Here is a 12955-nt window from a genome sequence, read left to right as displayed (position 1 = left end):
CTGGGGATTCGAACCCGCCACCTTAGGTGTACGTGGCTGGCGCCTTAGCCAGTTGAGTTATAGGCGCCGAGCCTATACATTGTGTTTTTAGACATAAGCTACTGCACTTCTTAGACTACTGTATAGTGTAAACATAACTCTTGTACATGATCATTATGAAAGTTTTGAGACATACACAATTCAAATGAAGTCCTCCCAGCAACACTGATAAGCACAGCAAGTTGAAACTTATATGGGTGAATCAGGAAGGACTGTTGACTGTGTTTCTTGAAAGTGAACTAATGGACCATAATACAGTCTGCCTCAAAACTTTCATAGTGACCCATGTATGCAGAGGAACCCCCCCAATTCATCATTTGCTTTACTGCAGGAGTCTAAAACCAAACCCAAGATATCTCTGAGGTATGCTTTAGTAAGGTTCATGTACCCTGGATCCTTTCACACTGGGCCTGGAAATAGGAAAAGGCCAGAAGTCCTGGTAACAGAAGAGCCAACTCTCAGAGGTGGGACCTGAGACTGCCTAATGACTAAGGCCCACACAGCCCAGGGGGAGGCCAGAGCGTGGCCTGGGGGCAAGATGTGGGGAAGGCAGGGCTTCATTCAACCAGTCCACAGGACTGAGTTTACAACAGGGCCAGCTGCCAGCCTCACCTCTTCTGGCACGAAGGATCCCAGGCACCGCCTCTCTCAAGAAGGAGTAGCTCTTCATCAGGAGCCTGACCTGAGGCAGAGTGGAAGGGAGGCCAAGTTGCTGTGTGGCGTTCGGCAAATCACTTAACCTCTCAGCCCTCTCATTTACCAGACAGAGACAGGCAGAGTGTGAAATCTCTGTGGTAGGAGCCCAGACTTTTTCTTTTTGTCGGATGCCTTATATCCTAACACAGTCGGCTGCTGGGAAGAAGGGGCGAGAAGAGACAGGAGAGGCCAGGGCGGGATCCCCACTCAGCCAAGCCCCTGTCACCGCGGTGTCAGACTGTGTTTGCCTAGTGGAGTAGTGGCGCCCCTTGTGTTTACTGTTCCTTAGAGGCTTCAGGTTCCCCTAGGTCCCTCATAGGCGACTTTGCCGCTGATACTCCATGAAAGGCTCGCCCCCTGCAGAGATGGCCCGGCCCCTTCCCTCCTGCCAGGAGCGGCGCTCACCCCTCACCTGTTCAAAGACCAGGACGCAGCGCGAGGCGGGCGGGAGCTGGTGCTCCACCGCCACGTGAACCGGCAGGACGCAGAGCACCGCGGCGTGGGCGGCCAGCAGCGTGCAGCCCAGGCCGGCCCCCAGCGTCCTGGCAGCGCCTCCGGCCCCCGGCCTCGCCCACAGCCGCAGGGCCTGGTAGGGCGCCAGCAGGGTAGACAGGAACATGGGGACCCACGTCACCAGCGCCAGGGGTAGCTGTCCAAAGCTGAAGATCAGTAGGTCAAACTCCAACACCAGCCTTGAAGTGGGGAGAGACAAAGCAGGCAAAAGTCTACTGTATAGCCGGGCGTTGTGTTGGGCGCCTGTAGTCCCAGCTACTTGGAAGGCTGAGGCAACAGAATCCCTAAGCCCAGGAGTTGGAGGTTGCTGTGAGCTGTGACGCTATGGAACTCTACCGAGGGCAACAAAGTGAAACTCTGTCTCAAAAAAAAAAAAAAGTGTATTCACTGGGATCTTATCCTTATCAAACTTGGATAATTGGCAATAAAAATTTTACCAAAAGGAAGTACCGTTGCTAGACCTGCAGGCCCTTGTCCTCTTCCTTTTGCTGTTGCTAAGCCTAACTGGGGGGTGGGGAGGGCATGAGAATACAGACCCCTGGGGCATACAGGCCTGGGAGGGGCATCCTCAGAGTCATAGGGATGCTCTGTGGGGTCAACTACCCAGCAAGGCACTTGGGTGGGTGTCTGTCTTCTCTGAGAGATGGGGAGTACCTCCCCGATGGTGATGGGGTCTGCCCTGTTCACTTCTCTGGCCCCAAGGACTGGTACTTAGTAGGTACTCCATGGAGGTCACTTGAATTGAATAGAACAGACTTGAAAAGGCCACATGTGGACAAGCATGTGCGTGCACGTACATGTGTCTCAGGGCACGGTTCCAGTGATGTTTGAAAAGGGAGCATGATGGTGTCTCTAGAATGGCTGGCTCTGGGAGGACAGACCAAAGGCCATCAAAGGCTGGAGAGTGCATTTGATTAGGAAGATTGTTGGAAGTAGTGTGGGACACTAGGGACCCAGGAATCCAGAGGGTCTAATCCAATCAGTGTGCCTATCCCGGGGGTGGGGGCCTACCTGCCCTCATCAATGAAGTCGATGGCCAGGGTGCTGATGATGAAGACACACAGGCCGGCGATGAACATGTGGTAGATGGTGCGGAAGTGCTGTACCTCCATCAGCTCACTAGGGACAGGGGCCTAATGTCAGTGTGGGAGAGTTCTCTGAGCCATGTGGACTGGCTCGGTTCTGTACAGATGAGGGCATGGGAGCTAGTGATCTGGATCTCCCAGCTAAAAGCTGGGATGTGCTTAAGACTTTTCTTCCTGGTGGTCTTTCTTCCACAACCATGCCCAGAGCACATGGGGAAATAGGAACTTTAGAAACCCTCTCCCAGTCCTTCTGTAAACCTCCTAGAGCCTAAGGATCAGAAGTGAGGTGACCTGGACCATTGGCTGAAGCCCTTTCTTTTCCTCCCATGCCCTGTCCTCACCCCCGACTTACTCAAGCAGGGACTTGCGAATGATGAAAACTTTCCGTTTCCCTAGGGGTGGCTCCTGTGTCCTGAATTGAGACATTTGTTCAGAGTCAGGCCCCAAGGGAAGAAAGCAGTGGGCAGAGGGCAGGGCCAAGCAGAGCAAGGGTCAGAACGTGGAGACCATTGCGGGAAGACAAGATGATGGGGAAGAAGAGGGAAGGCTGAAGTCAGAGTCATACTGAGGCTGGCAAAGGGTGCATAAGATGTGGTCTGTGCCATAAGATCCTTGCTGTGAAAGAGCTGGCTGCAGCCATTCCTCAGCTCCCTAGCCCCTCAGACTCACCTGCTCAAAGAAACTAGGGGAGTAGGGGGCAGAGGCCTCCCTTGTGAGGGGTAGGATTGTACAGCCTCCCACGTGACACGATCCAGCAGCTCCATCAGCTGTCCTTGTGCTTGTTCCAGCAATTGTGTCTTCACAGCCTGTAGGACAAAGCCAGGGCAGGGCCCACCTGTCCCTCCATCCCTTGAGCCATCCTTTCATTTCACCATTTACTGAGGTTCTCTTTATGCCAGGCATAGTGCCAGGGACAAAAAGATGAATAAGCCATGGTTCCTGCCAGAGGTTCTCCAAGAATTGCTCTTCTGGCTTCCCAGGGCAGTTGTGAGCACCAAGAAATGACAGCAGGAGCAAGGCTTCTACTCCCTGGGTCTGAACTCCAGCCACATCATGGCTTATCCTCACTCTTTAACCCCTGACCTCTAGCCCCACAAACAGGAAGACTGCTCATTGGCTGACTTTGAGTCTTGGCCTGAGGACCCCTCCATCTCAACCCTGAATTCTAACCTGATCTTTTCACTCAAGAACACATCATCTTTATCAACAAGTTAGTCCTCAGCCCTGCTTGCTGCCACCCCGAGACCTCTCCATCTTGACCTCTGACCTCTGATGTCCCTCACCTCCATATGTTGGGACCATTGCACCAAGTCTGAGGTTCTGTGCATCTCAGCATTTCCTAGGAGGAAGGAGCAAAAGGCATATACAAGAGGGACAAGGGGGATGGGTTAGGGTGCTGCTGCCTTGTGGACTCAGAAGCATCTTCTGTCCAGGACACACTCTTTGAATGTTCAGTAGCCTTCTCCTGGCCCCGACCCCATCTTGCGCATATCTAGTGTCATGGGTGGGCAACTAGAAGAGGAAGTTATTTTTGGAGAATGTGGAAGCCATCGGCAAGCAGGGGGCCTGATGACATGATTAGAAGATGTGTGCCCAGGGAACAGGAAGCTGTTTCATTTACCCTCTGGGGCTAAAGGGTCAGAGAGAGAAGGTGGGGCCATAGCTGTCAATAGCCCCTTTCTCCTCCATCTCCCAACTGGGTGGCCTGGGGCAGAGGCCAGGGTCTGCCTTCCTCGACCTTCTAAGACAGCAGGAAGGATAGACAGTAGGAAGCTCCCCTCAAAAAATGCATCTTTTCAGGTGTCACCTGTGGCTCAGTAGGTAGGGTGCCAGCTCTGTATACTGAGGGTGGTGGGTTCAAACCTGGCCCTGGCCAAACTCCAATAAAAAATAGCCGGGCATTGTGGCAGGCACCTGTAGTCCCAGCTACTCGGGAGGCTGAGGCAAGAGAATTGCCTAAGCCCAGAAGTTGGAGGTTGCTGTGAGCTGTGTCACCATGGCACTCTACCAAGGGCGATAAAGTGAGACTGTCTCAAAAAAAAAAAAAAAATGCTTCTTTCCCCACCCCCTCCTGAACCTTCTGCACTCTGAGAGGGTGACTCACCTTCTCCAGAAGGTCGCTCCTCCTGCTCCCCTCTCTGCCCATCTCTTCTCCGCAAACAGCCTGCCCTGGGCTCCATGATGTGGGTTGTGAGTGGGCAGCAGGTAGCCCTTGCCTGTGTTCCCTCCTTTCCTTCACAGACTGTGGTGCCCTGCTCAGCTCTTGTCCCACTCAGCTCAGCTGACAGCTCCAAGGACTAAAGTCCTTTCAGGAGTAGAGGACCTCCCAGAGCGATAGGTTATCTGATCCGGAGGGCAGCCCTGCTACAGACTCTGCTCTGCTGTCTGTCACAGGAACAGTTGCATCTCCTAATGCGCCAGTCACCACCCAGACTCTGAGTGTGCTGTCCTTCCCACAGGAATGGTGACTGTGCATGGGGATGGGAACCTTGCTTTTCTGAGGCTTACCACCCAGCATAGCTGGCCTTCCATCTCTCCCCCAACAGGAGGAAGGTCAGGGAGGGGTCAGGACATCTCCATGTATGTGGCACTAGTGCACTCAGCTTCCAGAGACTACGGATGTATGATCAAGTGTACGGTAAAGTTCTGATGGTGTTGGCACCTGTGACTCCCACAGTGGTTTGGCCTATTTAGGAAACGCTGGGTGCCAAGGACACTGAAAGTCAGGTCTTCCTGATACCACTTGGGTTAGCATGTGGGCACCTTATTCAGCACCTAAGGATTCTCAACTCTTGGCACATATTGGAGAACCAGAAGCAAACTTCCTTCAATTATTTACTAGCTATGTAATTTCAGGAAAGGGACCCAAACTTTTAAAGACATAGTTTCCACCTATGAAAAATGGAGGTAAAAATCCCTACCTCATAAGGTAAGCACTAAATGAGGCAGTCTAGGTAAAATCATATGTTTCAAGGACATAGGCTGAGCTCATAAATAAATAATAATTTCCTTCCCCTTTTAGTAAGGAAGTAACAGAAGAGTAAATGCTTTGAGAATTCCCCGTTGCTGGGTTCCTGCTAGGGATTAACTATTAATCCTTCCCCTCCCCTGTGTCCAAAGATCAGTGTTGGAAACAAGGTCGTAACAGATTGAGGCTATGAAATCAGTGCTTCACTCTCCCAACTCCGGGTGGGTAGCTGGGTGAGGTTGTAGGCCTCAGACCTTCTGCCCTTCTGCCAGTGGCTGTCTTCTGTGTTCCAAGTGCAGCAGGAGGAACTGAAGGTAGCCCATGGGAAAGGAGGAATGCTGAGGGTGGGTTGCAATAGGGGTAGAGACAGGGCTGGGAGTTCCAGAACTGTGAGAAGTAGACACAGAGACAAGCCAGAGACCCCCAGTACAGTTTTATTAACAACCGAAGCCAACACCAACAATCTCTCCAACCAGATGTGTAAGGGCCATGGGCGAGGGGGCAAGGGGTCAGGACCAGAGGCTGGATCACAGAGCTCAGAGCCCCTGCATTAGTCATCACTCAACAAATAACCCAAGATGACAGCCCCATGCTCCTGCTAGTGGCCCTGCAGCCCCTGGCACCCACCAGCTTCAGGTGCTACTCCCATTGGGGCAAGGGGAGTTTCCTTCACCTTCTGGAGACCCTGGCAGGGGCTGGCCCATCCGATCCACACACCAGCAGGGACCTCGGCGCTGTCCCTGGGAGGAGCGGCACTGGGAAGACAGGCACACATATCAGGGATGAAGCCCAAGGCTTCCAGTAAGAGAATGGGAGGGGACTCTTAGGTCTGAGGACGCAGAAGCATATGAGCCTTTCCTGAGAAGTGAGGCCCACTGGCTTCCCGTTCCTGGGTTCCCTCTCTTCAACCAATAAATTGTGTGGATTCTACTAGCCCAGAACAGTAGTTTTCAAAGTGCTGTTCCCAAATCAACCACACCAGTATCACCAGTTAGAAATGCAAATTCTCGGGCTTCATCCAGACATACTTGAATTGGAAACTGCAGATGAGCCCTCCAGATGATTCCATGCCTCAAGTCTGACAGCCACTGAGTTAGCCCATTCCTTAAGTACTTTAAGTCTGATATGATGGTTAGTTATTCTTTTTTTTTTTTTTTTTGAGACAGAGTCTCATTTTGTTATCCTTGGGAGAGTGCCATGGTGCCATATTTCACAGCAACCTCAAACTCTTGTCTCAGCCTCCCAAGTAGCTGGGACTACATGCACCTGCTACAGTGCCCAGCTATTTTCAGAGATGAGGTCTTGATCTGGCTCAAGCCATCCACCTGCCTTGGCCTCCCAGAATGCTAGGATTACAGGCATGAGCCACCGTGCCTGGCCAGGTTAGTTATTCTTTATGTCTGTGTAGGTTCTAAAAGTGTCTTATTTACCCAACTTTGTAACCCTTCCCCCAAACCTCATAAGAACCTCACTCTGGAGCATGAGGAGGAGAGGCATAGTCTCACCTGCCGCTTCCGGTAGAAGCCTCGGTGGTCACAATTAGGTACGTAGAGGGTGTGAGCCCCTCGGTAGACCTCGGTCTGGAGTTGTTGCAGCACTGACTCCAGGTGTCTTCGGCATGGGCCCTGGGGGAGGCAGGGTAGGCAGCTCAAAACTCCTCCAGCCCAACCCCTCTGCACAGCCCTCAGGGTCCCCCCAGCCAGGCTCTCAGAGTTGGCATCAGAGACTCCTCCAAGCCAAAGGGAAAAATCTCAGTGGAAGTTTCCAAGGTTCCCCAGCCCTTCTGCTGTAACGCACCATCTCGGTGTCTTGGACACTCTCAGAATTGGGCCGGGCTGGAGTGGTAGAAGTCCCTGGATTCCTCTGTTGGTCTCTGCGGGTTGTGTCCTGTGGGTGGGCAGTCCCTGCTTGGGGTTTACTCTCCTTAGGATTCTCATCTACAACCATAGGAAGAATGGGAGAAGGGGCCAGAAATTAGGCAGATGCCAATGGCCAGGGGTAGGAGGAGAGGAGCTTTCCCACCACTACCCACTGAAGTGTGAGACAGAGGGAGGCCTGTGGATGGGGAGAAAAGCGAGGAGAGTTAAAACCTGGCTCCACTGTTACCTTATGCGGGCCTTAGTTTCTTCCTCTGAAAAATACTTCTATTGCTCTTCCTGACAATATTTCCCAGAGTAATCTTAAGGCTTATAAGGGAGAAGCATTTGGAAAGCAAAAGCTAAGAACAAATTCGAAGCACTATTAATTATGGTGAGGCTTTGAGCTTCAGGGAAAAGAACTGGCTGTTCCACCAGAAGCCAGAAGGGGGCGCACCAAGCCAGGGAGATGGGGCCGTAGAACAACGGATGCAGGAAGAGGTCAACAGGGACCTAAGCGGAATGCGTGTCCCCGCTGTGACCCTGCTGTGACTCAACCCACCCCTCCCAGGCCTGAGATGTGATTACTTTGGGGGCACCGCAGTGGGGACCTCTCCCTCTGGTCTCCTGTGGCCCAGGCCATCTCAACTCCAAGGTCTTAGGAACACATGAATTCAACTCCCCTTAACCCAGATGGGCTGAGGGCAGGTTGCAAAGGTGCAAGGAATGTGGGGCTTCAGGTTGTTCTTGGCTCTGGAGAAAGTTTCTGGGGGGCCTGGGGAGAGCTCAGGACTGGGAAGGGGTGAGGAAATAAGTCAGGGCTAGGAAAAGGCAGGGAGGGGAGCATGTACTGGTTGGAATTTGCCCCCACTGTAAAATTAGATATTAGAACCGCTGACGCAGGTTCTCTCTCTCTCCATGCCCATTTCCTTTGCAATCCTGAGTGTGATCCTTCTCCCTTACCGAACCCCAACTTCCTCAGACCCTGTCCCACATTCCCTCCATTTATTATCCAATCATGACCATAAGTCACACTGCCTTCTCCTACCAACCCCAGACCACTCCTTCTAGAAAGACCCCTAAGACTGCACTCCAAAGTAACAGCAAGTTTATTTTCCATCCCTTTCATGGAAGAAAATGGGAGCTCAGATGTGGGTGGTAGGGGCACTTTGCATTTCATGCCTTCCTCATCTCTCTGCCACTCCCCACCCCCCACCATCCTTTGAGTGCTGATTCACTTCTGCCCCACCCACCCAATGACTCAGCTTCCATTCTCCTCCCTGGAGTAGGGCGGGGTAGGTGGGTGAAGGATTCTGAGCAGGTTTAAATTACAATCCTGACTTGGCAGATTCCCTCTTTTCCCACCTCTTTCTCCCTGCCCGGGGGCCCCGCAGGGCCTGCCCTCTGTCCCTAGTCAAGTCTGGCGCAACTGGATTTGGAGCATCTTCTGTCCTAGACCCCTTCTTCTGTTCAGGCTCTTCCCACCCTGGTGTTAAAGAGGATATAAGGAAACATTTCTCAGGCTATGCTGAGCTTGGAAGTCTGGTTTTCCCTTTCCTCCTTATCCAAGTGGAAGTGAGGAATAACATTTGAGTCTTTTCCCCAGCTTGAGCGTTTAGTGTCGAAGGAGCCGAGCCTTCAGGGCCACATAGGATGGCCCCAAACCCTCCATTCCTCCCCGCTCCCTCAAGGGAAAATAAATACGTGATCAAGAAAGAAGGTGGGAATCTCAGACACCTCCAGTTTTATCCCCAAGTTCTCTCGCCACACCCCACCCGCCTAGCTGCTCCTGGGCTTGCCCCTTCCCCACCCCTCCAGTGTCCGCCCCAAGTCAGGGTAGGAAGCATCAACCCCAGGATCCTGCCGCTTGTAGGGCTCCCCGCCTGGGCTGATGCGGGTCTCCGTGGGCGGGGCAGAGGCGGGGCCCGGACTCACCCGCGGGCGCGCGGGCCCGGCCACAGCTGCCGCGGCCCAGAAGCAGTGCCCGCAACGGCGCCTTGTCGTCCTTGGGAGGCAGACACTGCAGTCCTGGGGCGCAGTTAGGGGTGTAGACCCCGCACTGCTGACCCTCTCTCCTGACACAGCCCTCAGCTTCTGCACAGCCTTCCGCTGGCGTCCCCCCATCCTCCTCCTCCACGCAGCCCCCTGGACAGCTCGCCTGCACCCCCTGCCCGCAGCCTGGGCACCGCGCCAAAGCGCCTCCTGGCCGAGCAGCGAGCAGCAGAGTTAGCAGCAGCAGTGGCGGCAGCAGCCTGTGAGGGGTCATGGTCAGGATTTTTGCCCCGTCCGTCCGCTCCTCCAGAGCAGTTGCAGCGCAGCTGCTATCCGCCGACGCCCCTCTGCCTTAAGTAGCCGCCAGTCTGGGGCCCGGCCCTTTAAGAGCCAGGTGAAGGGGGGGTGGTTGGAGAAGGCAGGGGCATTCCCTAAACTGGGTGGGACTGGAGAGCCCCCACCACCACCTGGGTCCTCCCCACTCTTCTCTCTCCCCTCCCTTCCCAGTTTCTGTTTACTTCCCAAATTGCTCTGATTTTTCTTGCTTTGTTCCTGGGAATCTAGCCCGGAATTTGGGAGCTGTACAGCTGGCTGGAGGGACTGGAGGGTGGGGAGGGGTGGGAGAAGGGGAGGACAGCAGCGAAATGCACTGTGTGCGTGTGTTTATGTAGGAAGATGAGGGGCATGCAAGGGCTCCCACCGGCAGTGAGCAGACAAGGGGTTACAGGGAAGCAGAGACGGCATGGGGGTTCCGGAGAGGGATGTGGGCAAATGTGTGGAGAGAAGATGCAGATGAGGGATGATGGGGTCCTGGGAGAACCTACTGCAGGAGAGAGAAGTAGACCGACCTGAAGAAGAGGTCGGGACCAAACTAGGAAAGGGGCAACAGAAAGCGTACTACGTGGCTGTGGAGAAGAGGATTGTGAGGGGAGCCAGGCTGGGGTAAGATGATAGAAGAGACTGGGAGTGGGGGCTGAAATGGAGAGAGGATGGGAAGGAATGAACCCTGAACGGACACCTGGGAGGCAGGAAAGGGGAGAATCAGCCAGTTCAAACTATGGAGTGGAACAAAAGTGAGTGGAACTTATACATTCTGGATGGTCTTAGGGATAGTGGCCAGAAAGCAGAACACCACACACACACCCCGCCCCCGTACACACACACCCCACCCCGTCCCTCAGGTCATCTGCTTCTCCATCCCCCTGCTTTCCCAGAATCTGTCCTCTTCTCCCGCAACCATCCATGGGGTTTTCTGCATTCATCATGCTGTGCTGTGCCCTGGCCTGGGTGTTTCTGTCTGCCCACTTGTCTGCTTTAGTGCTGAGGGTCTGCCTCAACTGCTCTCCACCGACCACTTCCCAGCACTCCTTACACGAGGGAGGAAGAGGGACTGTTTCCTTCAACAACCCATACCCGCCCAGCTCGGAGTTATGCAACCATGGCCATTTCATTCTTTCCTAAAACAAGGGATCTGGGCAGTGACTAAGTTTAAATTTTGGGCCCCCAAGCAAGAATGTCAACAAGGGCTTCCTGAACTTTTAGGTAAATTCAAACTAAAATGAACCTACCTCTCAGCACCACCCCCAGGCTAGCCGGGGACCCTCAGACCTATGTTTAGGGAGAGTGGGGTTTCCCTGTTGCCTCTGAGATACTGATGCAGATTGGACAGGCAGGGAGGAGAGGGGTTGTAGGGCGGCTCCCTTCTACCTAGGCTCTTGGACTCTGGGCCCCAAGCTCTGACCCAGGGGAGAAACTTGGTTCCTGTCCCCCAAATCCTTATCACTATTTATTTTGCCTTGCATGTGGTACTCTCTAGGGTCTTTCTCCTGGACTCCAGCTTGGCGCTCCCAAATAAAACAGAAAAGCCCATGAAAGTTGGGCTGTGGGAAGAGATGACTGTGTTCTTCACAGCATCCCAGTGTGGCTTAAAGATACTTGTGTTTCTTTGTAAGTTAACTTGCCGACAAAAGCCAATACTCGCTCATTCTTCCCCCGCCCAACACCACCCCTACAGATTCCCCCACTGGGTGCTCCCCTCTGCCCCATGTGGTTCTTCTCTAGAGTCACTGCTGGGCTGCACTGCACGCCCCATATGGTGCTCATCACCCCAGCATTGCATATCCTTACCATTCCATCCGTCAGCATAGATGGCCAGTATTATGTGCCCACCAGTGCTGAGGGTCTAAATGGTTTTCTTTTTGTAGACTGAGACTCTTGAATGCTACTTTTCCTCCTTCTGGGATACCCTCTGCTCAGCACCCAGGGCAGAAATCTACGGCACATGGTGGGCACTCAGGCTGGAGTGTGGGCCAAGGTACCATAAAGTAAAAACCCTTGAGATTCTAGCTGACCTCTGCATGAGCGTTTGCTGAGAAGATGCTGCCAGAGCTGAGAAAAGGCTAAATATGGGCTGTTACAGGTTTTCCTATAAGTAAACTCTGCTGGGACTTCCTCCTCCTCTTCCATGGTATCCTCTGTTCTACTGATCCCTTATGCTTGGCATCTCTCACACCCAGCCCCCTGAATCTGGGGCACCCCAGGTGCTGACACCCTTTTGAGAATGAAGGTTAAAGGAAGGGGCCTGCCTGGACCATTATTCAGCTTTAAGTCTGAGGAGAGAAGCAGTGGCACAGTCCACAGACAGAAAGACCCAGAGAGGAAGGTCAGTGACCATCACAACATGGCCTAAGTCAGGGCCTGATGGGAGCTATTATGGGAACCTCAGCTGCTCTCCAGCCTGTTTTCTGCCATCTGTCCCACACACACCCTCCAAACTGGTTTTGCTGAAACAGCCCTGATCCCTGTGACTCTCTCCTCCTCAAGGCCATGGAGGGTACTGCATGTCCTCCTGCCTCCACGGGCCCTATGCTCCATCTGGCCTTCACAGCCCTGTGGACATGGCCCTGCGAACACACTCTTGATTCAGCCAGCTGCTTGTACTGCCTTCCCCAGAACCCCCTGGAGATTTCCCATCTTCAGCACTGAACTGGGATAAAGGGAAGTAAAGATATGACATAATTGGTGCTTGGAAGTAATTTCTTTGACTCCAGTCTTTCAGCTCATAGGGACTGAACCCTTCACTCCTCTCTCCACAAGCCAAATTCTACAACCTCTCCCCCACCTACTTGGCCATCTGAGGCCTTTTCTTCCTCTGAACATTATTGAGTTGCTATTTTGTGTTTTTGCTTCTTTTTTTTGTGTGTTACATTTCCAGTTAGATTGTAATTGTTTTGAGAACAGGGGCCCTATCCCTTCTTTTTCTTTAGGCCCCCAGCTTCCAGCCCACGTAAGAAATTTCAAACTGACACAAGGAAATACTGAGGTTTTTGGTGGGAGCAAAGGCAGTCCTGGGGTAAAGGGGAGAGGGGAAGGGCAATATTACAACTTTTCTGGAGGCCCATCTTTCCTGGACTTCTGAGCTAGCCCAGCCTACTCCAGGGGTCTCTTGGCTCTCTCTCTCTCTCCCCTTCAGCCCCTCCTCTTTTTTCTTTGCTTTCTTCTTGCCAAAGAGCCTAAGAGGCCCAGAGTGTGGCCAGTGCTTAATAGGAGAGGGAAGTCTGCCCCTAGGATAAATCAAAATGGCTTCCCAGAGAAGCAGTGGGAACTTAGGGAACATGGTATTTTGACTGGAAACTGTCAAAGGCTTTTTTTTTTTTTTGAGACAGAGTCTCACTATGTCGCCCTGTATAGAGTGCCATGGTGTCACAGCTCACAGCAACTTTAAACTCTTGGGCTTAAGAGATTCTCTTGCTTCAGCCTCCCAAGTAGCTGGGACTATAGGTGCTCACCACAACGCCTGGCTTTTT

At 53.0% G+C, this 12955-nt stretch overlaps 2 protein-coding genes across 3 annotated transcripts in view; both read right to left on the bottom strand.

Moving 5' to 3' along the window:
• SOAT2 (sterol O-acyltransferase 2) overlaps positions 1–4687 on the bottom strand; it is a 14273-nt gene extending 9586 nt beyond the window's left edge. The window contains exons 1-7 of the mRNA XM_003790420.3: positions 4438–4687; positions 3617–3672; positions 3003–3139; positions 2686–2745; positions 2260–2367; positions 1148–1427; positions 652–721 (exon numbers count right to left, since the gene is read on the bottom strand). Of these exons, the coding sequence (XP_003790468.1) occupies positions 652–721; positions 1148–1427; positions 2260–2367; positions 2686–2745; positions 3003–3139; positions 3617–3672; positions 4438–4513 (787 nt within the window). The 5' untranslated portion in view covers positions 4514–4687. The remainder of the gene's footprint in view (positions 1–651; positions 722–1147; positions 1428–2259; positions 2368–2685; positions 2746–3002; positions 3140–3616; positions 3673–4437) is intronic.
• A 1032-nt stretch (positions 4688–5719) lies between these two features.
• IGFBP6 (insulin like growth factor binding protein 6) lies at positions 5720–9644 on the bottom strand. Of its 2 annotated transcripts, none has more exons than XM_023513624.1 (4): positions 9093–9644; positions 7099–7244; positions 6807–6926; positions 5720–6056 (listed from the first exon to the last, which is right to left on the bottom strand). In XM_023513624.1, the coding sequence occupies exons 1-4, from the start codon at positions 9421–9423 to the stop codon at positions 5934–5936; spliced, it is 720 nt and encodes a 239-aa protein (XP_023369392.1). In that variant the 5' UTR covers positions 9424–9644; the 3' UTR covers positions 5720–5933. The 2 variants fall into 2 exon arrangements, with proteins under 2 accessions (XP_023369392.1, XP_003790467.1); XM_003790419.3 differs by having other exon boundaries at positions 7099–7238.
• Between the last annotated feature and the right edge of the window lie 3311 nt (positions 9645–12955).

The sequence above is a fragment of the Otolemur garnettii genome, unplaced genomic scaffold (genome assembly GCF_000181295.1).
Source record: "Otolemur garnettii isolate 467f Iridium unplaced genomic scaffold, OtoGar3 scaffold00043, whole genome shotgun sequence".
Classification (NCBI taxonomy): domain Eukaryota; kingdom Metazoa; phylum Chordata; class Mammalia; order Primates; family Galagidae; genus Otolemur; species Otolemur garnettii.
This window is presented reverse-complemented; position numbering and strand designations above follow the sequence as displayed.

What these genes read in the sequence shown, in the direction of transcription:
- IGFBP6 (XM_023513624.1), bottom strand. Translation starts at nt 9,423, where the DNA reads ATGACCCCTCACAGGCTGCTGCCGCCACTGCTGCTGCTAACTCTGCTG. An exon ending in CCGGGCCCGCGCGCCCGCGG is followed by an intron (nt 7,245 to 9,092) that starts GTGAGTCCGGGC and finishes TTCTTCCTATGG; the next exon opens with TTGTAGATGAGAATCCTAAG. An exon ending in GCTTCTACCGGAAGCGGCAG is followed by an intron (nt 6,057 to 6,806) that starts GTGAGACTATGC and finishes CTGTCTTCCCAG; the next exon opens with TGCCGCTCCTCCCAGGGACA.